Here is a 23,623-nt window from a genome sequence, read left to right as displayed (position 1 = left end):
TGAGTGTCATCAACTAGTCCACATTTCTCATCCACTTCTGTCCTCCCCCAATAAATAAAAAATAAAAGAACACAATTTTGTTTTAGAAGTACTGGAAACCTTCATTAAGATGTAAAGTTGTGAATTATTTTGGCCAAAGAATTAAGAAGGCATATAACATGACAAAATTAGTTGAATGTTTTTTAAATAAACTAGTGCTGATTAGAGCTCTAGGAGCGTGTTACAGCACACATTTTATAGGGTTTGGGGATGATGTTAAATGAAATAGCAGGGCTGAGGTCCAGGTCTGAGACAGAAACTCCAGGAGGAGGGTGGAAGGTGAACCTCTGCATGAGCCTGGTGAAGAAGAGGAAGAGCTCCATTTTGGCAAGAGTCTCACCGGCACAGATCCTTCTCCCTAGAACAAAATGCAGAATGGCCATGAGAGTCAGTGGGAGCTCCTTCTTCAATAGTTGGAAGAAATAAAAATTTCTGAGCAGCTCTTATTCTGAGGAAGATCAGTGGGAACCCAGAACACTTGAAATGTCATATCCTAGCTATGAATAATGAACACAGTAACTCTTAAAAGTCTACCGAGGACATGAATCATCTGAGAGAGAGGATACTTGGTCTTCAAAGGTATGATAACAAAGCCACATGGTGAATTTTTTTTTTTCCCCTTTTTTAAATGCTTTCATTTGGGGAGAAATGTATGGAAATGCAATCTGAATTCCTTAATTCCCGTTTTTAATAAAATTTGTATTTTTTTTCATCTTCAGCATTTTCCTTTACTTGGTTCAATTTTTGGATCCCACACCAACTTTGGCTGGTTTAATCTAGACTTTGGCTCTGTTAGTCTAGTCACAAGCAATTTTTTACATTAAATTTTGTCAGAAAAGTTTTTGGAAACTCACAAATGCTGGCTAGAGTGGGGACTGAGGAGGAAGATGGTGGAGATATTCTATGGACCCCCTTAATATAAGCCTTTCTTCAAAAGCACAGTGAATATAAATTTTTCTCAATCCTGGTCAACTTCAGCAGCTTGCAAACTGCCTTAATAAGAGCATGGTCATTCAAGGTCAGAACTAGCAAAGACCTGAACTAAGATCTGATTTGAACTCCCTTGTACAACAAAAGAAAAATGGAAGAGCTATTGCATGGCTGTACTGTGAAATAAACCCTCCAGGGAATGCCCAGACCTGACTCTCCCTGGATGTGCTTTCAGCTAGGACATTTAGACTTAAGTCTGAAAAAGAAGGCCTGTGAACTAGAAGTATCATAAACCCTTTTATGAAAAAAATTATTTACTGTATGTTGGCTGGTGAGTATGACAAGAAAAAACCTTATTCAAATATCATGCAGAATTAAAAATACACAAATAAGGTCTCTAAAAAATGCGGAGTGTTGTGGATATGATACACAAGTTAACCAGAGACTGATGTAAAGGAGCTTAGCTGAGCAATGACAGAGCCTGCAAAGGAAGAGAAATGCCAAAGAAGGAGCAGTCACCGTGCGGGGCAGAATGTCCCATGCTTTGGCAAATGGTGCAGGTGTGTAAGCTTATGCGAACATCTCGCTCTGTGGAAGCTTCAGAAGGCAACCCCTTTCTGTCCTTTGATTTTACATAGAATTTGGGGTTTGTATAAGGCAACAGTTGTACTTTGTTGGCACAGCATATGAAGTCTTGATCCCAGACGACATTACTTGTGACTTTTTAAAAGGGACATGTAGAAATGAAACATGGTTCCCCAGGAAAGACACCTTTCCCGTGTGTTTTGTCTGTAGTCATAGACAATGCAGCTGGGTATGGTAAGAGTCGGAGTCAAGCCCAGACCATAGAGCAGTTGTGGGCTACAGATAATAAAGCAGAAATGTGTTGTCTAAACCATCATGGAATTTGCTGAAAACCTCTCTCGTATTTAAGAAGGCACTACAAATTCTGTTTTATAATCATTGAATGCTAACTGAGAAACCAGTAATGTCCAGAGGCTGGAGGAATTAGCAGGCATTTGTGAGTACTCTCTCTTATCAGAGATGCGTCTTAAGAAACCTGTGAAACGTGGGTTGTGAAATGGTCTCATGAAGAAGACAGCATGGAGGCCAGGCTTCAGTAACAAAACAACACTGGTACAAGTAGCTCTTGCCTAAGATGTGTACTTGCAACAGCAGTAAATGGAAAAGAGAAGGCACCTGCAGAAAAAGGCATGAAAGCTTCTTTCTTCACAAATTTTCCATTGGCGTCAAGAAAGTGCTCGGGATAGAACATGTCTGGTTTCTCCCACTGCGATTTGTCTTGCAGGACAGAGGTCAGTAAGGGGATGATGTAGGTTCCCTGCAAAATAAGACAGTGGAATTAATCCGTGGGCAAATATTGTAGTGACAGTAATGGCAATGAGACTTTAAGATTTTCAGCCTGGAAAAAGATATTATTCTGACTGCTGTTATGTGACGAGAGTGTTCATGTCTATCCCATTAACCAGGTTTGCAAAAGAAGAAATGCTAAAATAACCAAACCTGTACGCATCTCACCTTGGGAATGAAATAGCCTTTGAGAGTGACGTCTGTAGCAGTCTCATGAGGCAAATCCAATGGCAGGATATTAGCGAACCTCTGAATTTCATGGATGACAGCGTCCGTATACGGCATCTGACTTCGATGCTCGATCCGTGGTGGGTTTGACCCTATCACTTGCTGTATCTCTTCTTGGACCTTTCCTGAGGAAAGAATCAGCTATGAGAAAGAGACAAGGACTCATTCCTCTCTGAGACGTACTGTGCTTTACTGATGTAAAGTATAAAAGACCTTGAGAGAAAACCATAAATTCTCCCCAATTTTTTTTTTCCTTTCAGAAATAATGGGAGATGGACAGAACTAGAGCATTTGATTATTTCTTTACCATAAGAAACCTAAAGACTTGTATTTTTCTGCCTTCTCTTCTGCCTAAAGATCCTTGCTGTGACCAAGGGGTGTCTCAAAAACTCCACTTGACTCCTAACAACCCTATAAGATAAACTGGAATGCAGATGTCAGACAAAGAGCAATTCCCTGAAACTTCCCAGGTATTTAAAGCTCCACTACAGCCCATTTAGCATCTGCACAGGCCTTTGGTTTATCAACAACCTGTTTCTGAAGGAAACCTGGAACAATTTCATTGGCCAACACAGGACAGCGCTCTTCTTTTTAATTAACGAGATTTTACTGAGAAAAGGACATGGTCCATATGAACTCTGTTTATAATCCACTGGCAGGCCAACTAGCGTTGAGACCCTCACTGGGTCTGAACCACAGTGCACAGCAATACCTAGGTAATAATTAGCTGGAAGTATTAGCTTTTTGTAACAGTGTATTAACAGATATGTTGACCCTCAAGGTTCCTGTTCATTTCCTAATGCAGCGAGTGTAACAGCATCTGTCATAAAATCACTTACTCTGAATTTCAGGGTACTTGAGCATCAGCAGAAAACTCCAGTTTAGCGTGGTGGAAATTGTCTCAACACCGGCAGTAAACAAATTGCTCACCAAGTTTAGCAAGTTGCCATTATGGAAATAACCATTGGTAGTAGATTTCTCCTGAAAGAAGTGGTTGAGATAAAAAGATGAAAACTTAAAGCTTCCCATGTGAAAATGCAATTTATGTAGATAAACATTTACTAAGAATTAAATCTTGTATTTTAAAAAAGTGTGAAGGACAAAGGAGATCTTTGGGCTTGTACCTGGAGAACAGTGTTGGCATAGGTTTTATTTTTTGCATGATCTCCGCAATTACTGGGACCGGCTGCAAAAAGAGCTTGTTTCTCTATGAAGAACATAACCCAGATATATCAGAGACCCTAAGGTCCTACAGGAACCCAGTATAGCTCAGGTAGCACTTTTGTTCTGTAATGCATTATAGATTGGAAAGAGCCAAAAGGGTTAGGACAACAGAGAGAGCAGATAAAAAGACGCAGCCTCTGTAAAAATACTGCTATAGACTGGAGAAAAGCATAAATAAGGATAAATGTTTGCTGATTAAAAGGGACTGGAACTGCAACAGAGTGAAATATCCTTTCAATTCTACTGGTTTGTTATATGTGTTTTGTCAAAGATAGATTCCCTAAAAAAATAGAGCTATAATTTTAAGAACTGGAAGGAAATTTTAAATCTCTTCATATAACCATAAAAGTTGGAATAAATGAGAAAAGATTCAGTTACCTCCTGCTGTTTAACAAGGAAAGCATCAATAAAACTTCTTTGATCATTTTTGTCCAGAGTTTTGAGATGTTCTGCAAAAGTAACTTGTATAAAAGCATAGAATTCACTTCTGTTTTGGAGAAGACTCTTGTTAGCCCTTAGGAGCAATCCAAGGTATGGGAAGATGTTGTACATCTACAAGAGTGAAACATGTTAAAGAGTATTTACTGGCCAGAGGTCTGAAAACACTACAGAAACAAATAATATTGTGCCCGTTTTGCGAGTACAAAGACAAAGACTTAACATTAATATTTTGTTCTTTCGAACATGAATATTATGTTCTTTAGAACATGCTTTTTCAAGTAACTGGATGAATTAACAGTGGAAAATCCATTCAAAGACCACTGAATGTAGGGAAACCTCTCAGCCCCAAATTACTGGAAACAGAGACTATTTTGCAGGAGTAGTATAGATGTCAGACTCAAAGATCTGCAACTTGCCACCATGGAGACAGAAATGTGTAGCAACCTTGGTTTTGGCCAGCTCTTCTGCTAATTTTTTTCTGTTTCAAAGGAACAGAATTTAATCTGGTTTGCGGCAGCATTGCATGCGAGTATCAGGAAGTATTTCTTACTCATTGAGACATTTCAGTGTACTAGAAACATAGGAAAATATATTCTGTATCAGTGCTCCTTATACAGGTAGGCCACATATTCTATAGCTTCTCCCTGCCCCATGTTCTGAGAGAGCATACTGTATTGCCTGGTCACTTTATACGTGTGAACCGTATTTTTGGGGAATGCTGTGCTTGCTGTTCATTCACTACACGGTGTGTGCGTGCACAGGTAAGTCTCTGCTTTCTCAGAAAAGAATGTCTGGCAGAAGGCTGTGTCCACAGAATTAATTCATGTCCTGACTGTCCTTTTCCCCCACAGTCCTTGGGACTGGGCCGATGGAGAAGTAATAGCTCTGGCAACATCAACGCCTTTCCCACTATCATCTCTGAGAAGCCTTATACCTCTTTCCTGATGTATAACTAGCTTTGAGCTTTTATGTACTCTGGGAAAGGAGTTGCTACTGCCTTCACACTAATTCTTTGATTCTACTTCTGTCTGGAAAAATTGTCCTGGTAGTCATTTCATGGTCCATAAGCTGGAAGTTTAGACCCACCTCATGTAGTATCATGAGTGTTGCATTTACCAAGTGGCGTAGGAAGAGCAGGGAGGTCACTCAGTGCTCTTCCTTCCCTGAGACGCATCAGCTTACAAGGCTCCATTGCTTTTCTTAAAGACCAATTCAGTTGGCATCTCAGCCAGCTGCCAGAAAGAACAAGCCTTGTTGTCCTCTCTTCTTGGGTACTCCTTTCCTCATACCAGACTCTACTGTACCCACAGGCATCTGTGTGCCTGAACAAGGTACTTAACTGGGAAAGTTATCTCACAGAATATTGAACTCGCTAAAATCTCTTGCCCTATATATTTATTTTTTTTTTATTAAATTGGATTATTTTCTACATCCACTTCACCTCAAAACTCTGCAAACAATTCAGTCACGACAAGGGAGAAAACAGCTTAGAGCAAGGTAGAGGGGAAATAGAGTCTGATTTTTTCAGTCCAGATTTAGCACACTTCAAACTATATGTAGCTCAAGTATGTTTTTGAGAGATTGGGGGTTTGATTGTTGGCTTCAAGATTCCCAGATGGCCTTTCAAACTTTGTTTTGCCCAGGAAGTGCTTGTAAACTTCTTATCTCTCAGAGTCTCACATTTTTTTGTTTGATAGAAACAATTGACTACCGGTATTACCATGTTCCTATGGCATCCAGTGGAACAGCAGCATAAAAATGTTTATCATTACCGTAACCAAAGGTTGCCCAGCAAGCCTCATGCTTTCATTGGTCAAATGTAGAAGTCTCAGAAATCTGGAGTCTTTGTAGTCAAACCGTTTTCCAAGTAATATTGACACAATTATGTTAGCGACTGCTGCATTAATTATTTTACTAGCATCAAAGGGCCTTCCTGTACAATCAACAAAAGAATATATTACATTATGGCAAGAGCTGTAATTTGTAAATGTAAATTTATTGCTAATTATTGCTATTTATTTGTTATGATTGATTGCTATTATTATTATTCAATGATAGAAAACCATGCCAAGACACAAAAATGCCAGAGGGGCCAAATTCATCAATTCAATTCAGCCTGAAGTACATTTCTTAAAAAGGTCTGAACTTGAGAAGGTTACTGGCAAGCCACTGGGTACATGACCAAAACCTTAGAAGTTTGAAGAATGAATGTCCTACTCACCTTCTTGTGACCCAATGGCGTCTGCCAGATACCCATACTCCTCCACAATGCAGTCCTCAATGGCTCTTTTTCCCATTCCAAAATCTCGTAAGGTTGTGAGAGTAAATCTTCGCATCACCTTCCAGTTTTCACCATGAGCAAAAACAACCCCTGACACAAAGAGAACATTTCAAGGTGCAGAAGATCTTAAATAACTAATTTGTAGACCAATAATGTAGATAGTAGCAGTCACATTTAAAACAAGCTAAATTACATCTTGCTGAGGAAAAAGACAACTTTCCCTTAAGTATTTTCAGGCCTCAACAACAGGTTTATTGCACAAAAAAAGAGAAGATAAACTATTTAAGAGGTATTTAATCAAATCTTAAGAAGAGTATATATCTCTGAGAGTCACTTGTCACTGAAAGAACAAGAGCCTTGGAAATTCAAGTTCAAACTGCTGATCATCATACTTCGGAAGTGGAATTGAACTGAGAGGTCATATCTCTGACGATTGCAGGAGAAACCTGACTAGGCATAAATGTCTTAGGTAGCATCTTAAAATCTCATCAATCAGTTTTTCACAGAAATTTTTACACCATGTAACTAATGACTTCAGTTATAGTTTTTTTGAGGAGAAAAAATTAGGTGTAAAAAGAGCTTACATGCAGTAATGTGATCGCAAGATGCAACTGTTAAAATGTTCACAGAATTATTGCTGAATTTGTTCAAGGGTCTTTGGAGATGTAAATATGAAACTCTCATGCACAATTAGAAGGAATTTCAGGTGTGAAATTCTCATTTGGAAACCCAGCTCAGTATACAGTATTTCCCTTATTAAAATAAAACCCCAGTTCTCTATGGGCTCCATTCTATTGTCACATTCGGCTTTTAAAAGCAGTATTCACCAGTTGAAATGAGAAGCAGAGATATAATACTCATTTCAGGAAAAGGAGGTTCTATGGTAAGCTGAAAACAACGCAGGTCCAGGACCATATCACAAGAGCTAGAAATGCCTTCCCTGGCATGCACGCCCCTCTTCTAGAGCCTGAGAGCATGACGCTATCCATTATCTGTTGCTGTCGTTATTGTTAGAGTTATGGTTGTTTTGTTGACATTGTCAGTACTTTGAAATTTGAATAAATGCACTGAAGTCAAGGAAATTGCTCTTTATTGCCAATGCCTTATGTGATGTCTGATCCAAAGTGATGTGCCAGCTTCTGCTTCGTCTGTAGGAAAAAACTTTTTGAATAAGTCAAGCTGATAAGGAAAAATCAAACCAACTTACCATTTCCTTTGGTCAAATCTTCAAAGATTGGGATTTTAGGTCTCTCCGCAAATGCATCTGCCTGGTTTACGAGAGCTTCCTTCACTGTCTCATACCCAGAAATGACTACTATTTTTCTCAGCCCCATCTGAACACTGAAGACTGGACCATATACTTTTGACAGCTGTCAGAAGAAGATAACAGTGATTTACAACTTTTGCACCTTACAAAGAAGTTCAGCAGCTTTTCAGTGCTGCTCATTTTCCTGTCCTGCCTCTAAGTTACTAAAATGTTGAATGTTTTCCTAAGTACAGAGGAAGAGAATTGATTTAATAATGTGAATGTGCCAGACATAATGATGACTAAATGGCACAGTCAGGAATGGAGTCCCGTTGTGCTAAACCGAGTAGAAGTGTTAACAGCTGAAACCCCAAGTCAGTTAAGGATTGTGCTGTCAGCTCTGTCTTCCCCCAGGAACCCCTGTAAATTAAATTTTTGACTCACCTTTTAACACTGAACTATATGTAATTGTGTTTCTTTTTTTTTAGACTAAACCTGTTCAAATCTTTGCTGCCACTATTGTGTAAAAAACCTAGTGTGTTTCTGGGACAGGATTTAGCATTAGGCAAGTCTTCACTTTTTATATATGACTACATCCACCATGAATCTGTCTCAGAGACAATGTTTGGCCTAACCTGGAATCTTTTTAGCTTGTATAGGAAGTTTCATTTTCATGTAAGTCAATGTTTCTGATTCTCCTGACAATAGGAGGGATTTTTCCTGATCACACTTATTTTCTGGTGTGTTTGCCCAGAGAAACATAAGGCAACTATTTAGCATCCATATGCAGAATGTTCAGCAACTGATAAGCAAGTCCAGCCAACTATATGAAATAACATAGCATCAGCGACACGTGTCTGAATTAAGAGTAGCTTCTTTGATAGTGATACTGTTATCCCAGACTACTGCAGTTGTGATCTTTTCAAAGGGTGTTCTCCAGTAAGCACTTTCCAGTGCTTGCAATGTTGATGCTCAGGATGAACATACGGTCTCCAGTTGCATTTACACACTAAGGATTTGTGAATATTAAACCTTGAGCTAAGCTCAAGTCAGTGAGCCAACCTCCTCCATTCTCCGTTGGTATGGATTCACTGCATTATATCAGCGACATGCTGGTTCTGTTGGCCTGAAAAGAGATGGAGCTTGCTTTGGCCAACCCCATTAGGCTGCACTGGATAGCTATCGGTGATTTTCCAGGCACTACACCTAAGTGTTCTGTTGGCTTGTGGATGTAACATACATACAGATATGAAGGTGCAAATATCCCTTTTAAAATCATCAGCAAGGAGGACATATGTATTTTCAATGCCTAAGGAGAAAAACTTCTAAGAAAAGGTCCATGTTCATAGAAGTCTTCTGACTCAAGATCCAGAAAGTCCTACAATAAACTAGGTAAAAAAAGCAATAGAAGAAAACCAAAAGATTTATTACTTTGATTTGCTTACATCTTTGCTGTATATTCTGGCAACTGTTGGCCCTGAATATTAAGAATATATAGTTAGCTTTCAGGAAGAAAGGAGGAAAGGGAGATGAGAGGGGCTGCTCAATCAGTGAAGGCAGGAGGCTGCAGTCACAACCTCAGACATGTCAACTAGTGGAGGCAGTTATACCACACATCAAAATCACTCCTTACTCAGTTATGTTTTTCACAAAAATACCACAAAAATAAAGTGAGCACTTGTTATTAATTTGAGAGTTGCTTAAGGCTGAAATCTAGATGCATGAAGTTGTGGTGAAGGGAGAAAATATTACAGTAAATAACAAATCACTGCATTCAGTTTTCTGCTCAAATAACCGTCTCCTGTCTCTTGCTAATTGTGGATGCAACACATCGGGTGCAATAGAAGAAACTCGGACATCCTGGACTATGGGGCTTGGTGATACGTGCAATTATGTGGCCAAGAGAAAAGGTAATGGCTACCTGTAGGTAAGTCCTGTAGGGTCTCTTCAAATCAAACAAATGCAGATTTCCAATGATAGGTAATGCTCTTGGTCCTGGGGGAAAATTCTTCATCCGGTGGTTATTCCAGAAACCTCCCATTTTCAAAATGGATAGAAAAGTCAGGATGAACACTAAACCAATGGAAGTGCAGCTGCTCCAGTCCATCTCTATTCAGCCAAGTATTTGCTGCAGAAGAGAAAAGAGGAAATGTAGACTCTGGATCTCTGTCTTTATGCAAAAATTTCCCTTGAGAGATGCTTGTACTAGTCCATAAACCGCTTTCCCAGTGAAGGGTATGTTTTTCTTGCAATTGGTGACTGGTTTTGTTCTCTTCCCCTGTGCCTGCTAATGAATCTTCAGTACGGTTCAGAGGCAGGTAAATGCTTGCTAGCCAAGTATGTGTGACTGGGTGAGCTGGACTCACTCCAAGAGTGAAAGTCCAAGAACATCGAGAACCACAGGTCATCAACCTGGTGTTTGGTATAAAAGTCATACATTCTGTGTGATCTTCAGGTTACTGATTAGTTATGCTGTCGTCATTAGTACAGGCACAGCCTTGATGCCCTGAGAACCGAAAACAGAATGCCAGTGCCCAAGTTGTGAAGAGATTTTTTTTCTAAAGTGTTTAGGTATTGGTATAATTCTGTTTCAATGAATTCATTGAGAATTTCAAATCACACAATCACAGAACAGTTAAGGTTGGAAAGGACTTTTGGAGGTCATCTGGTCCAATCCCCCTGCTCAAGCAGGACCACCTAGAACCAGGTGCCCAAGACTATGTCCAGACAGCTTTTGAATACCTCCAAGGAGGAAGAATCCACAACCTCCCTGGGCAACCTGTGCCAGTGCTCGGTCACTCTCACAGTAAGAAAGTGTTTCCTGATGTTCAGAGGCAACATCCTGTGTTTGAGATTGTGCCACTTGCCTCTTTTCCTGCCACTGGGCACCACTGAAAAGAGCCTGGCTCTGTCTTCTTTCTACCTATTGATAAGAACCCCCTGAGCCTTCTCCTCTCTAGGCTAAACAGTCCCAGCTCTCTTAGCTTTTCCTCAGAGAAGAGATGCTCCAGTCCCTTAATGATATTCACGGCCCTTTGCTGGACTCTCTCCAGTATGTCCATACCTCTTTTGTACTGGGGATTCCAGAACTAGACACAGCATTACAGGTGTGGCCTCACCGGTGCTGAGTCAAAGGAATAGATCACCTCCCCTGACTTGCTGACAGCACTCCTCCTAATGCAGCGCAGGATACCAATAGCCTTCTTTGACGCAAGGGCACGTTGTTGTCTCACGTTCGACTTGGTGTCCACCAGGACCCCTAGGTCTTTTCTGCCAAGCTGCTTTCCAGCTGGGCAGCCCACAACAAGTACTGGTGCCTGGGGGGCACCTGTTCCTCCCCAGGTGCAGTACATTGTACTTCTCCTTGTTGAACTCCTTGAGGTTCCTGTCAGCCAATTTCTCCAGCCTGTAGAGGTCCTTCTAGATGGTGGCACAACCTGCTGGTGCATCATCCACACCTCCCAATTTGGTGTCATCAGCAAACTTGCTGAGGGTACACTCTGCCCGACCATACAGATCATTAATGAAGATGTTAAACAGGACTGGACTCAGCACTAACCCCTGGAGCACCCTGCTAGTTACTGGCCTCCAGCTGGACTTCGTGCTACTGATCACTAACCTCTGGGCCTGGCTTTTCAGCAAATTTTCAACTCGCTCACTGTTTGGTAATCCAGCCCATACATCAACAGCTTCTCTATGAGGATCTTATGGCACAGTGTAAAAAGCCTTACTGGTCTAAGAAGACTTCTTGTGACTAAGACAACTTGTTCTTGTGAATAAAAAGCTACAGCAGGTTGATATGAGAAAGAAATTGGAGAGGCTTAAGAGATACCACAGAAGGACTGGTTTACCCAGTTCTCACTGGGAGCACAGCACAGGTGGTCTGTTTCAGGCAAGGGTGTGTCCCCAGAAGCCATTTCAGGTGTGAAAGAACATCTTTCCAGCTTTGAAGACAGCACTGGCAACAGTTTGATTTGAAATGGAGAAGGATTTTTTATTTTTATGTGTTTTTATCATTATCATTAATATATACATTATTATATAGTACACTAATTAATTTTAACTTCCATACAGCATATAAAATCATGACATCACCTGAGAGCCATATGCATCTGCACTGCAGTTCTGCATCAGGTGAACATCTTACGTTTCCTTGCCTCAGGTTGAGCTGTTCAGTTATATTTCTGTGCATGTGTATGTGTGCATTCAGGGCACTGGTGTGGCCATAAATGGTGTAATGGACCATTTTCATTAGGCAGTATGGATGCAGCTGTGCTGAAGATGTGGAAGGTGAAAGCCCTTGGGGTTTTGTGTGTGTGTGTTTGTGTAGATCAGTGCAGTACCCTTTGAGGTGTGGACCAGAGGCTGGTCCCAGCCTCTTTCATTGAGGTGAACATGCAGAGGCGTAGGGAAGGACTTGAATGAAATGGCCTTTGCCATCTCCCTTGTGGGATTCATCCTCACAATGACCATTGCTTTCCCTTTTAAGGAGTGGGTGGAAGTCAGGGCTACTACCTGCTCTAACGGTGGGTGAGATACCTCTAGCTATGAGCCAAGGTGTGCTTGGGCTAAAAATCCCATACTGGATTCAGAAGTACCAAACTTCCCACGTGGGACTAGAGACAAAGATATTTTGTCTGGGTGATTCAGGAAAAGGAGATGGCTCAGAAAAGCCCTAGGAACGTGGCACTGCACAGACCTCGTGAGTCACTGGGGACACAGTGGCCCCAATGGAGGGAGAGAGGTCCAGGTCAGAGATGGCAACTCCAGGTGGAGGGTGGAAGGTGAACCTCTGCAGGAGACCGGTGAAGAAGAGGAAGAGCTCCATTTTGGCAAGAGTCTCTCCAGCACAGATCCTCCGTCCTGCAATGAAATGCAGAATAGACCATAAGAGTCAGTGGGAGCTGCTTCTTGAGCTGTGGTCAGGGCCTTTGAGCTCTGGTGGAGGGAGTTCGAAGTTCAGACCCTTTGATAAAGGTGGACCTTTGAAGTTAGCAGATGCAGGTGGAGGAGAGGAGAAGAGAGAGGAGAAGAGAGAGGAGAGGAGAGGAGAGGGGAGGGGAGGGGAGGGGAGGGGAGGGGAGGGGGAGGGGGAGGGGGAGGGGGAGGGGGGGGAGGGGGAGGGGGAGGGGGAGGGGAGGGGGAGGGGGAGGGGAGGGGAGGGGAGGGGAGGGGAGGGGAGGGGAGGGGAGGAGAGGAGAGGAGAGGAGGGGAGGGGAGGGGAGGGGAGGGGAGGGGAGGGGAGGGGAGGGGAGGGGAGGGGAGGGGTAAGACCTCTGGGAAGAGTCTGAGACGCCAGCTCCAATGGGAAAGGAGTCTCAGATATCCAGTTCCTCTCACAGCTCTAAAAACAGAATGGAAAGTACCTGCTGAAAAAGGCATGAAAGCATCTCTCTTTACAAACTTCCCCTCTGAGTTGAGGAAATGCTCAGGGTAGAAGATGTCTGGTTTCTCCCACTGGGATTTGTCTCGCAGGACAGAGGCCAGTAATGGGATGATGTAGGTTCCCTGAAAGCCAAGGCAGAGCAGTTAGAATCATAGAATCATGAAGGTTGGAAAAGACCTCTAAGATCATCAAGTCCAACTGTCAACCCAACACCACCATGCCCACTAAACCACGTCACGAAGTGCCACATTTGCCCATTTTTTGAACGCTTCCAGTAATGGTGACTCCGCCATCTCCCTGGGCAGCCTGTTCCAATGCCTGACCACTCAGTGAAGAAATTTTTCCTAATATCTAGTCTAAACCTCCCCTGATGCAACTTGAGGCCATTTCCTCTCATCCTATCGCTGGTTACTTGGAAGAAGAGACCAACACCCACCTCACTACAACCCCCTTTCAGGTAGTTGTAGAGAGTGATAAAGCCTCCCCTCAGCCTCCTCTTCTCCAGTTCCCTCAGCCACTCCGTGTTCTTGTTCTTGGAGAACAATAAAGCTTGTGCTCCAGACCCCTCACCAGCTTCATTGTCCTTCTCTGGACATGCTCCAGCACCTCAATGTCCTTCTTGTAGGGAGGGGCCCAACACTGAACACAGGCTTCAAGGTGCGGCCTCACCAGTGCCGAGTACAGGAGCACGATCCCTGCCCTGCTCCTGCTGGCCACGCTAGTGCTGATACAGGCCAGGACGCTGTTGGCCTTCTTGGCCACCTGGGCACACTGCCGGCTCATGTTCAGCCGGCTGTCAACCAGCACCCCCAGGTCCTTTTCCTCCAGGCAGCTCTCCAGCCACTCCTCCCCAAGCCTGGAGCGTTGCATGGGGTTGTTGTGACCCAAGTGCAGGACCTGGCACTTGGCCTTATTAAACCTCATACAGTTGGCCTCGGCCCATCGATCCAGCCTGTCCAGATCCCTCTGCAGAGCCCTCCTACCCTCCAGCAGATCAACACTCCCACCCAACTTGGTGTCATGTGCAAACTTACTGAGGGAGCACTCGATCCCCTCATCCAGATCATTGATAAAGGTATTAAACAAGACCGGCCCCAGAACCGAGCCCTGGGGAACACCGCTTGTGACCGGCCGCCAACTGGATTTAACTCCATTCACCACAACTCTTTGGGCTCAGCCGTCCAGCCAGTTCTTCACCCAGTGAAGAGTGCAGCTGTCTAAGCCATGAGCTTAGAGTAAGTTATTGCACTGAGGATGGTGTTGCTATCACCATTAGAGGAACGTCGAGTGTTGGAGCTCAAAACACCCACTTTGATAGGGGACCTCCTGCCAAAATAACTGTGAGGACCCCAGTGTGAGCAAGCATCCTTGGACGCAAGCAGGACTTGAAAGGGAGATGTGTTACACTGGGGACAGAGGGAAGAAAGGTAGTGGAGAGGTTGTCTCACCTTGGGAATGAAATAGCCTTTGAGGGTCACATCTTCAGTAGTCTCGTGAGGCACGTTCAATGGCAAGATATTAGCAAACCTTTGAATTTCATGGACAACAGCGTCTGTATATGGCATTTGAGTTCGATGCTCAATCCGTGGTGGGGTTGACCCTATCACTCGCTCTATCTCTTCTTGGACTTTTTCTGTCAAAGGGATAGGGATCATAAATAGATAGATCACTTGCATGTCTCTTTCTCCTGCTAGAATAGGGGGATGTGGAGAATTCACTTTTTGTTCAGCCCTGCTCAATATGAAGTCACATTTGAGGTGACCTGATGAACAGGAAGCTGCTGATTGTCTAGTTTCCACTTACTCTGAATTTCAGGGTATTTCATCATGAGCAGAAGGCCCCAGCGCAAAGTGGTGGATGTGGTCTCCATGCCAGCTACAAACAGATTTCTCACAACCTCAGTTAAGTTTTCATCATGGAAATATCCATTGGCCTTTCCATTCTCCTGGAGATACAAAACAATAATATTATCAGCTAATTAAAGATTCAAGAAGGAACTCTTTTTTGTTGGAGAACAGGGAAAAACTTTCATATGCAGGCCTGAGGGAGGAGTTAAGTGTAAAGCATAAGCAAGATTTGAGGAGATGCCTTGAGAAACCTGTTCTAAGCTGAGTTTTATTGAAGCAGTTAAATGAAATCTTGTGTTAGCTGGCAACTGAAACTGAGAAATATGTACCAAAGAGTCCTGGGCCTAGAGCTTTTACTGGGTATGTCTCTGTGAAGGGGGATGTGAATTTGAAAGAAGAGTCAGAAATGCTGGGGTACAGAAAGGGATTTTAAACTACAAGTAAGGACAGCTTTTCATGCTTTGCTTGCTGAAATAGTGTTTTGTACTTTCCTGATAAATTACTGGGAATGCATAAAAGATGCTTGTCTGTGATCAGCTTATCTCCTAGCTGCAATGACTGCACAGTCTTTTAGCCTGATCACAGTTTTTTGTAGGACTTTTGCATGTGCTAGTTCTCTGCTGAAGAACATTTGTTTATCTGCCAAGCCTTGAAAGGAAAATAAGGAGATTTGAAGAAGCTGCTAGAATTCAATTACCTCTTGTTGTCTCACGAGGAAAGTGTCAATGAAGCTCCTCTGGTCATTTCTGTCCAAGGTTTTGAGATGTTCTATGAAAGTCACCTTGATAAAAGTATTGATTTCTTTGACATTCTGGATAAAAATTTTGTGGTCCTTCAGGAGGAATCCAAGGACTGGGAATGTGTTGTACATCTGCAAGATGTGGAGATTACAAGGAAGAAAAAACAGCTGCTAAGCAGCTGTACTACAGTTCAAGTGTAAAGTTAAGAAGTAAGTGTAAGTTCAAGTTCAAGTTAAGAAAAGCCCTTACAAAACATGCTGCATAGCCTTATACTCAAGATGCAATATCTTCCTTTGTCCTCCTTTTTCCCTGGCCAGCTGTGTAAAATGGTTAAAATTTATTCCCTCTTACACTGAGTAGTAATCACTAGTTGATGATGGCTTAGAATTACCATGTTTGTGCATATATCCTTGACACAATTTCCTACCTCTCCACTCCTAGAGAATTCATCTCTCCCTCTCCACACTCATTAGAATTGGGAGTCTCAAGTTTAAAAGGCAGTTACAGGCATTCCCACACTTGTTTGTTATGGGAGATGGGGAATAATGACCAAGTTCTGTTGTAGGGGACACAATCCTTGTATCCTATTACATGTTGTTCAATTCTTCTGAAGGGAGAAGCTTATAATTTCCTAGGCTATACTGCTAAGAGAAATCCGTAAATAACATCGGAGGCCCACTTTCTGCCATTTCAGGGGGCATTTGTCATGTACAGATAATTGTGTTGCAACGTTCAGAGTTGGAGAGGTGTCCATGTATAATCATGCTTTTGAAGAACAATATTCAAACAGTATAAATTACCGAAACTGATGGACTTCCAAAAATCCTGACATTTTCGTTCGCCAATGACAGAAGCCTTTTGAATGTGGGGTCTTCATAGTCATATCGCTTTCCAAGCAATATGGATACGATGACATTAGCAACAGCAGCATTCATCATCAGAGTCATCTCAAGGGGCTTCCCTAGCGTGGGAAAAGGTGATGCAAACAACAAAGTCAACAGTTATTGTAATTAATTAAAGTATCATGCAGAGACTCAGTGAAGTCTGGGACATGATATGCACAGAGCTGGCCATAGGAAAGGTGTTCTCATCTCAAGGTTCACAGGTCCCTAATGGCATTTTGACAGACCAGAGACTGAATGCAAGTCCTTTGTGTTCCCCTCCATTTTCTCCAAATTATCACGGCCCTGCATCTTTGTGGCCCTTCCCCTTCTGTTTGGGCATACATGATCTTAAGGTTTCATGGTATAAAGGAAACTCAGCATTAGTGGTTCCCCCATCAGTGCTATCCTGGGCTGTCCCTTATCACCACTATTCTTTTAGAGTTGGACTGTGTCCCTTTAGGCCCTTTAGGTCCAATCTCTTAACTCCTGGTCACTCAATCTTTTCTGCTGGGGCTCTTACTTCTACAGCTTCTACATCCCTCTGGTGCATCCCCTTTGCAGCTGGACACAACTCCTGCTTTCAGGGGTTCAGGGTGAGGACTTGAAGCGCAAACTAGAATGATGATGCAGAAATATGTTTTTATCACAAGTCTGCTTGGTTGAAAGAGATATCTACTGAAGTCCTGCTGTTGGTAACTGAGCCTAGTGAGAAATAATCTTGAATGATGCTGGTTAAATGTGTAACTGGGTGTTCTGTCTCCCATTGAAAGGGGTTTCCCAGGCATGTGACTTTAGGGACAATCAATTTTTTAGTATAGATATGCAAGTCCTTGCAATAGCCTTCTGCTCTCCCAATACCACTAAATCAATCAGAGGCGCTGCACATTGAAGGAACAGATTACTATTCTCAGATGTGCTGTTTGATGTCTGACTCTTGTTTGACTTCCAGTGCCTCAACTGAATACTTTTCATTTGCATGTCAGGCCATTGCCAGCTAAAAAGACAGACCATATAAACTTCTTGGAGCATGGGTGCTGGAGAAAGGTAGATACCTGAAAGAGTTCAGAGACTCTTCTTCCTTGACCCTTGGCATTTTTGTAGAAGGCTTGAGGAAAATTAGAGTGTTATGAAGGTAAGATTCCCCCCACCTTTCTGTGCCTCTATGGTGTCTGCCAGGCATCCATACTCTTCTACTACACGATCCTCTATGGCCTTCTTGCCCATTCCAAAGTCTCGTAAGGTTGTAAGAGTAAATCTTCGCATCACTTTCCAGTTTTCTCCATCAGAAAATATAACTCCTGAAATGTAAAAGGAAAACACAGAACTAGAAATTTCGTCATGATGGAAAAGACTCCTCATCTGCCCTGAATCCTGGTAAAGATGAGTGCTGGCAGGAAGCCTATCAAGCTCTCAATACATGTTGTGTCTCCACATTAACCTTGGATGTCTCCCTTAGGTGAGATGCATTTGTTCTCAGGAGCACCTGTGGTCTTACATAGACAGTAGAGAGTAAATGAAACCTCAAATATGGGCATCTGTTTGGAAAATCTCCCCATTTGGTGGGGGTAATCCCACCCCCCTATACACTAGAAAAGCTACAGAGAATTCTCAGTAGCATCTCCAGAGAAGTTTCAGTCCAGCTGGTGCTTCTATTCACTCTCCTTGCACCTATCATGCTCTCTTATTCTTGCTTAGAGTCTGTTCAAGAAGTTGTCCCTAGTGAGGGAAAAAAAACATTTGCAGATTGGTTGGTATTTAACAATACATTGGTTACTCAGAGCTGGTCACAAGATACAAATATGCTCACCCTTGCTTTCCTGTCAGCAGATGACAACCTTTCATGTCCCTACTTCCATGTATCCCATCAATATTTATGTGAATTGAAAGATCAGGTTCAGGGTCTCACACCTTTGGAGAGTGAAATCTGCACCAAAAGAACTCAGAGCAAGAGTGATCTCTCTCTGGGGAAGCAAGATAAAGGCTTGGGTTATTGTTTATTCTCTCTTTAAGAGAGATTTATTATCAAATGTAAATTGAACTGGAAAATTTAAAATAAGCATTCAATAATATCAATCTCACAAGGGGTATTTGAAGACAGTGCTGCTGATGTAGTAGACACTTCTCTGCCAACTTGTATTGGGTTTATGTGGCAAGGTTTTGGTAGCTGGGTGGCTGCAGGGGTGGCCTTTGTGAGAAGAGATCAGGAGATACCCCCATGTCAGCTTGTCAACGTGTAACCTCTAAGTGAAGATTCAACTGCAGATTCAGACCTCTAAATTTCATACTTATGTGTAAATTAGGAGCATCACCTCCTTATCCCCGATGTGTATCACGACACATTGTTCAATTTCCCCCTCATGTCCATTGCCTCACATGCTTAGCAAAACAAAGAGAAACGTTCTGCATTCTCCTCTCCAGGGAGAAAGTCTCATTCTTCTTTGCAGAAGGCAGATTTATGGGGGACAGGACAGCACACTCACCTTTTCCTTTTCCTTTTCCTGTTTCTTCAACGACTTTTATTTTAGGTCTCCCTGCAAATGCATCTGCTTGGTTCACCAGAGCTTCCTTCACTGCGTCATATCCTGATAGCACCACGATTTTCCTTAGTCCCATCTGAATGCTGAAGACTGAGCCATAGGTTTTGGATAGCTAGTGGGGTGAAAGGGGACAATAAAAGAAGATGATTTTCAGATGGTTGTGTGCAAGCTCAAAATACTTGTTTTTCAGCAGGTTTAATGTTCTCTTTCCTGCATGATATTGGCTTTTCATTGACTGTCCAAAATGTGGAGAATTTGTTATACAAATGCTTGAGCTCTTATGAAGAAAAAGAATCACAATGGGGTCTGTAATCTTCTGCTATGTATGTGAGTAAGAGATTTTAGAGGGGCTAAAGGAAAGGCTGAAGAGCAGACAGGTTTGGTCCTGGTCCTCTGAAGAGGCAAATGGAGAGCGAATTTCTCAGTAATGGTGGCAAAACCTGTTCAGTTCCAGGTGTACAAATCTGGGGAGGTACAAATCAGCTGGAATCATGAGTAACAACTCTTAGATATTCTGGAGTTATGCCTTTAGGTGCATCTGGAATTACTGCCTTTAGTGACAATGTGCAAGAGCTGCAGCCACAACCAGGTGGGAATATGCTCCATGGCTCACATGGGAAGGAAATCCAGGAAAGCAGGTTAAGAATGGCTTCGTTTTGAGTTATGAGGTAACTGTGTCCACTCCATGGACTCTGTAGTTAACTTTTGATTGAGAAGCCTGGAACTCATAGGGGATATGTTGGAAATGTTCCCCAACCCAGAAAGAGACCAGTTTTCAAGGTGGTAGTACAGAAGAGCACAGGAACTGTCTAAAACTCTTAGGTTTGCTGTTCATGGCTTTGAGGAGTAGTGCAGTGAGAGGACCCCAAAAATCACATGCTATCTGACTGTCACACACCATCTCCCCTGGAGTCCTGGAGTTTACAGCTACCAGATATGAAAGAATAAGTAGTGTTTGTTCATTTCCTACTTTGCTTCCTACATCAGGAAAGTTCCTCCTTCATGGTGAGGATGAAGGGAGAGGATCAAGAAGCTGTTTTCTGTCAGTTCCCCAGTGGCTCAGTCCACCAAACAGCCCTCAGAAAGTTCTGGTCTCTTCCCTAAATGTTTCAGCAGCCCCGGGTGGAATTCCCTGTAGAAGCTGTAGGGCCCCTCTCTTCTAGTTACCCTTGTCTGGAGAACCCCAGTATTTCCTGTGTTCAGGAAATACTCTTGATGTGGTCTTGATAGGTCAATTCTCTTGATGTGTCTGGAAGTCAATTCCCCTTCACTGACACAAGATCATGTGATAGGAAGAGTTGTTACTGCAGATAATGAATTCTGCTGCATTTGCGACCTACCTGTCCAGAGAAAAAAATTTACCCCTTTTGGGGGGTCAGTGACTGCCTTAGACAGAGAACTCTAGAAAAGGAACAACAGAAGTTACCTCTAGCATTGTCAGGTAAGGTCTCTTCAGATCGATGATGTGCAGATTTCCAATGATGGGTAAAGGCCTGGGTCCTGGGGGGAAGTTTTCTGTTGTGTGGCTCTTCCAGACGTGCTGTCTTTTCAGAATCAGCAGGAGAATGAGGATAAACAGTAACCCTACGGGAACAAGATTGACCCAATCCATTGTCTTTCAGCAGAGGCTTAGCCCAGAAGATGAAAATTCAGACAAAGTGCAATCTCCTGTCAGAAGTTAAGAGTTTCAAGCATTAATGGCACTGCTACATATACAGAGATATGAGCTTCACCTCTAAGAAATGGCAGAAATGCCTGTCTGGGGTTTTACTCTTGGGGAATCTTTGCTGGGCATTCTCATCATCATGTGCACTCACTTTACCCTATGCAGGTTACTGTTTAAAAGGTAATGTCTAAACTGGTCCTGTGTGTTGGCAGAGATGTCTGTGGGCATAAGTCCAGCTTAGAAACAGTAACTCAAACACTGCCTTGAACTTTTAGACTGGGAGGATGTGGGGGAAGGAGAACGAGATTCCACTGGTTGTTCAGGCTTTCCGTTCTCACTTTATGGAAGACGTTGGGGTTGCCAGGTCCTGACAAGAGCAGAAGTTCAGCTGACTGGGGATCTGAGACAGCTGTGAAGATTCCTCTTGAATAACTTGAATGTGGGTTTAAGGACTTGATGTGCTGAGGGTCCCATAGTGGAAAGCTGCATTGATCAGAATTAAGAGAAGAACGACTCAGTGCCAAGTACATTGTTTGGAAGTGTTTTCTAGTCAAAGTGTAGAGAACTAAAATGTACATGACCTTCAGGCAAGAAAGTGAAGGATGTGCGAGGTCAGGTGCCCAGGCTGAGCCCCTTATCCTTGACTCTTTAAGGCATCAGGATTCCTGCAGAGATGTGACCAAAGGCATAGGAGAGGAGTCAGCCCCCCAGGTGATGAGGGTGCAGAGACCTAGAGGGAAAGAGAACGGGCACCTGGCCGTGAGCCTGGAAGAGGAGTGAGAGCATGCCTGCTCTTGTACTGGCTTTGCCTTGAGTCTGCTGCTGCCTCCAGGTCTCTGGAAGAAAGACCAGGACATTTCACCTACCTGGAAGGTGTCCTGGAAAAAGCTCAGGTCCTATGTCCAGCCTGTTCCTGCTCCACCTCCCCAAAGGAGGTAAAAAGGCACTGAGAATGTCGTTCTTTCTACATATATCTGGGATTAAATTATTGACAAACAATGAGTCAGATGCTGACTCTTGAGATATGAAAGCAAGCAGCAATTCTGAGTTGTTTCCCAAGAGATGGGCTCAAGATTAGGTCTGCAGAGTTTCAGAACAAGCACAAGTACAAGACTTTCAGGTTTATTGGAAGGTCACTGTGGGAGCTAGGGGTGTCTCTTGAAATGCAGTGGGAGAAGGAGGCAACTGCTGTCACCCCATTGCCCTTGCCTGCTCAGTCCTGATTTCCTCCAGCAGGTCTCTGGTTCCTGCAGTGCTGGCAGGTAGTGAGTGAGGTGAGCAGGGTGAGATTGTCGCAGACATGAGTGACAGGCTGTGAATGTGTCATGGTTTAAGCCCAGCGGGTAACTAAGCACCACGCAGCCACTTGCCCACTCCGCCACAGTGGAACGGGGGAGAGAATCGGAAAAATAAAAGTGAGAAAACTCATGGGTTGAGATAAAGACGGTTTAATAGGTAAAGCAGAATCAGAGCAAAATAAGGAGTTAATTCACCACTTCCCATGGGCAGGCAGGTGTTCACCCATCTCCAGGAAAACAAGGCTCCATCATGTGTAATGGTTACTTGGGAAGACAGACACTATAACTCTGAAAGTCCCCTCTCCCCCTCCTTCTTTGCCCCAGGTTAATATACTGAGCATGATGTCATATGGTATGGAATACCCTTTTGGCCAGCCTGGGTCAGCTGTCCTGGCCATGACCCCTCCCAGCTCCCCGTGCACCCCCAGCCTGCTCGCTGGCAAGGCAGCACGAGAAGCTGGACTGTCCTTGACTGCTCAGCAACAAGTGAAATTATCAGTACATTACCAATATTTTTTCATCGTTGTGTGGGTATGTGATTTGTGCAGTACCGGAGACTGATCGCTGGCCTGTTTGCTTGATGAGAAGATGCATGGGTGTTGGGACACATGTGGCAGTGGACTGTTAACATATTTTGTACTGAATGTATGCGGGTTTTGTTTCTGAGTCAGAAATACATCTGAGAAAAGCTCTAGGAAGGTGTAGTGTAGACCTTATAAGGCTTTGAGTGGATGGAAAACCCAATGGCGGGGAAGAGGTCTTAGAGGGAGACTCCTAGGGGAGGATGAATGGTCAACTTCTGCAGGAGGCTTGTGAAGAATGGGAAGAGCTCTCTTTTGGCAAGAGCCTTACCATACATACTTACTGAACAGGTTGATCCTAGTAAGAGAGAAAGAAGACTGTATGTCCCTGAGAAATATCAAACAAATACAGTTGATCATCTGATAATTCAATACATGCATTTAATCAGCAACAGATTTGAATACAAATGTTAAAAGAAATTTTGTAGGCAAATGTTCAGTAAATGGCTTTAAAATAAATTTGCCTTTCAGTAATGAAATACAGTATTTGTATTCCATTACTGAAATTAGTGATATTGCTCTGAAAGAGGTAGTACTGAATATCTTCAAGACAGTCTTCAAAGCTACGATCATCCACTGGTGTTTTGGGAAAGGGCTGGGTGTCAATAAGCTTGACCTTTGGTTAGTTTAAATAAGAAATATTTGCTAATAAGAGGAAATAACAATAAGATAAAAGTTTATATTTCTTGAAGTCCAACTCCTTTGTTTCGTTTCATTAAAATTTAATCTATCTGTATTTAATCTCTTTCAAAAAAGAAAAATATCTAATTTCAAGTTGAAAGTTATGCACAGTTGCTGCCATTTAACTCATCTTTTTCAGATATTTTTATGCACAGCTTAATAAATATCTGTACTGAATACATTTTTACTCACTTAAAAAAATAAACCTTTTTTAAGCTTTTTTATGTAAAAAGTCATGGTGAG

At 42.8% G+C, this 23,623-nt stretch overlaps 2 protein-coding genes across 2 annotated transcripts; both read right to left on the bottom strand.

The window, feature by feature from the left end:
* Positions 1-209: 209 nt before the first annotated feature.
* On the bottom strand, positions 210-9,867 carry LOC309404062 (cytochrome P450 2K1-like; the record flags this gene model as incomplete). Its single annotated transcript, XM_081998409.1, has 9 exons — positions 210-397; positions 2,170-2,311; positions 2,509-2,693; positions 3,408-3,549; positions 4,171-4,344; positions 6,006-6,166; positions 6,455-6,604; positions 7,722-7,884; positions 9,682-9,867. The coding sequence occupies 9 exons, from the start codon at positions 9,865-9,867 to the stop codon at positions 210-212; spliced, it is 1,491 nt and encodes a 496-aa protein (XP_081854535.1).
* A 2,568-nt stretch (positions 9,868-12,435) lies between these two features.
* On the bottom strand, positions 12,436-20,766 carry LOC309404061 (cytochrome P450 2K4-like; the record flags this gene model as incomplete). Its single annotated transcript, XM_081998408.1, has 9 exons — positions 12,436-12,623; positions 13,127-13,268; positions 14,595-14,779; positions 14,950-15,091; positions 15,691-15,864; positions 16,534-16,694; positions 17,766-17,915; positions 19,098-19,266; positions 20,581-20,766. 9 exons carry the CDS (start codon positions 20,764-20,766, stop codon positions 12,436-12,438), a joined length of 1,497 nt encoding a protein of 498 aa, XP_081854534.1.
* Positions 20,767-23,623: the final 2,857 nt, after the last annotated feature.

This window comes from Phaethon aethereus (assembly GCF_964289735.1).
Source record: "Phaethon aethereus genome assembly, chromosome: 3".
Classification (NCBI taxonomy): domain Eukaryota; kingdom Metazoa; phylum Chordata; class Aves; order Phaethontiformes; family Phaethontidae; genus Phaethon; species Phaethon aethereus.
This window is presented reverse-complemented; position numbering and strand designations above follow the sequence as displayed.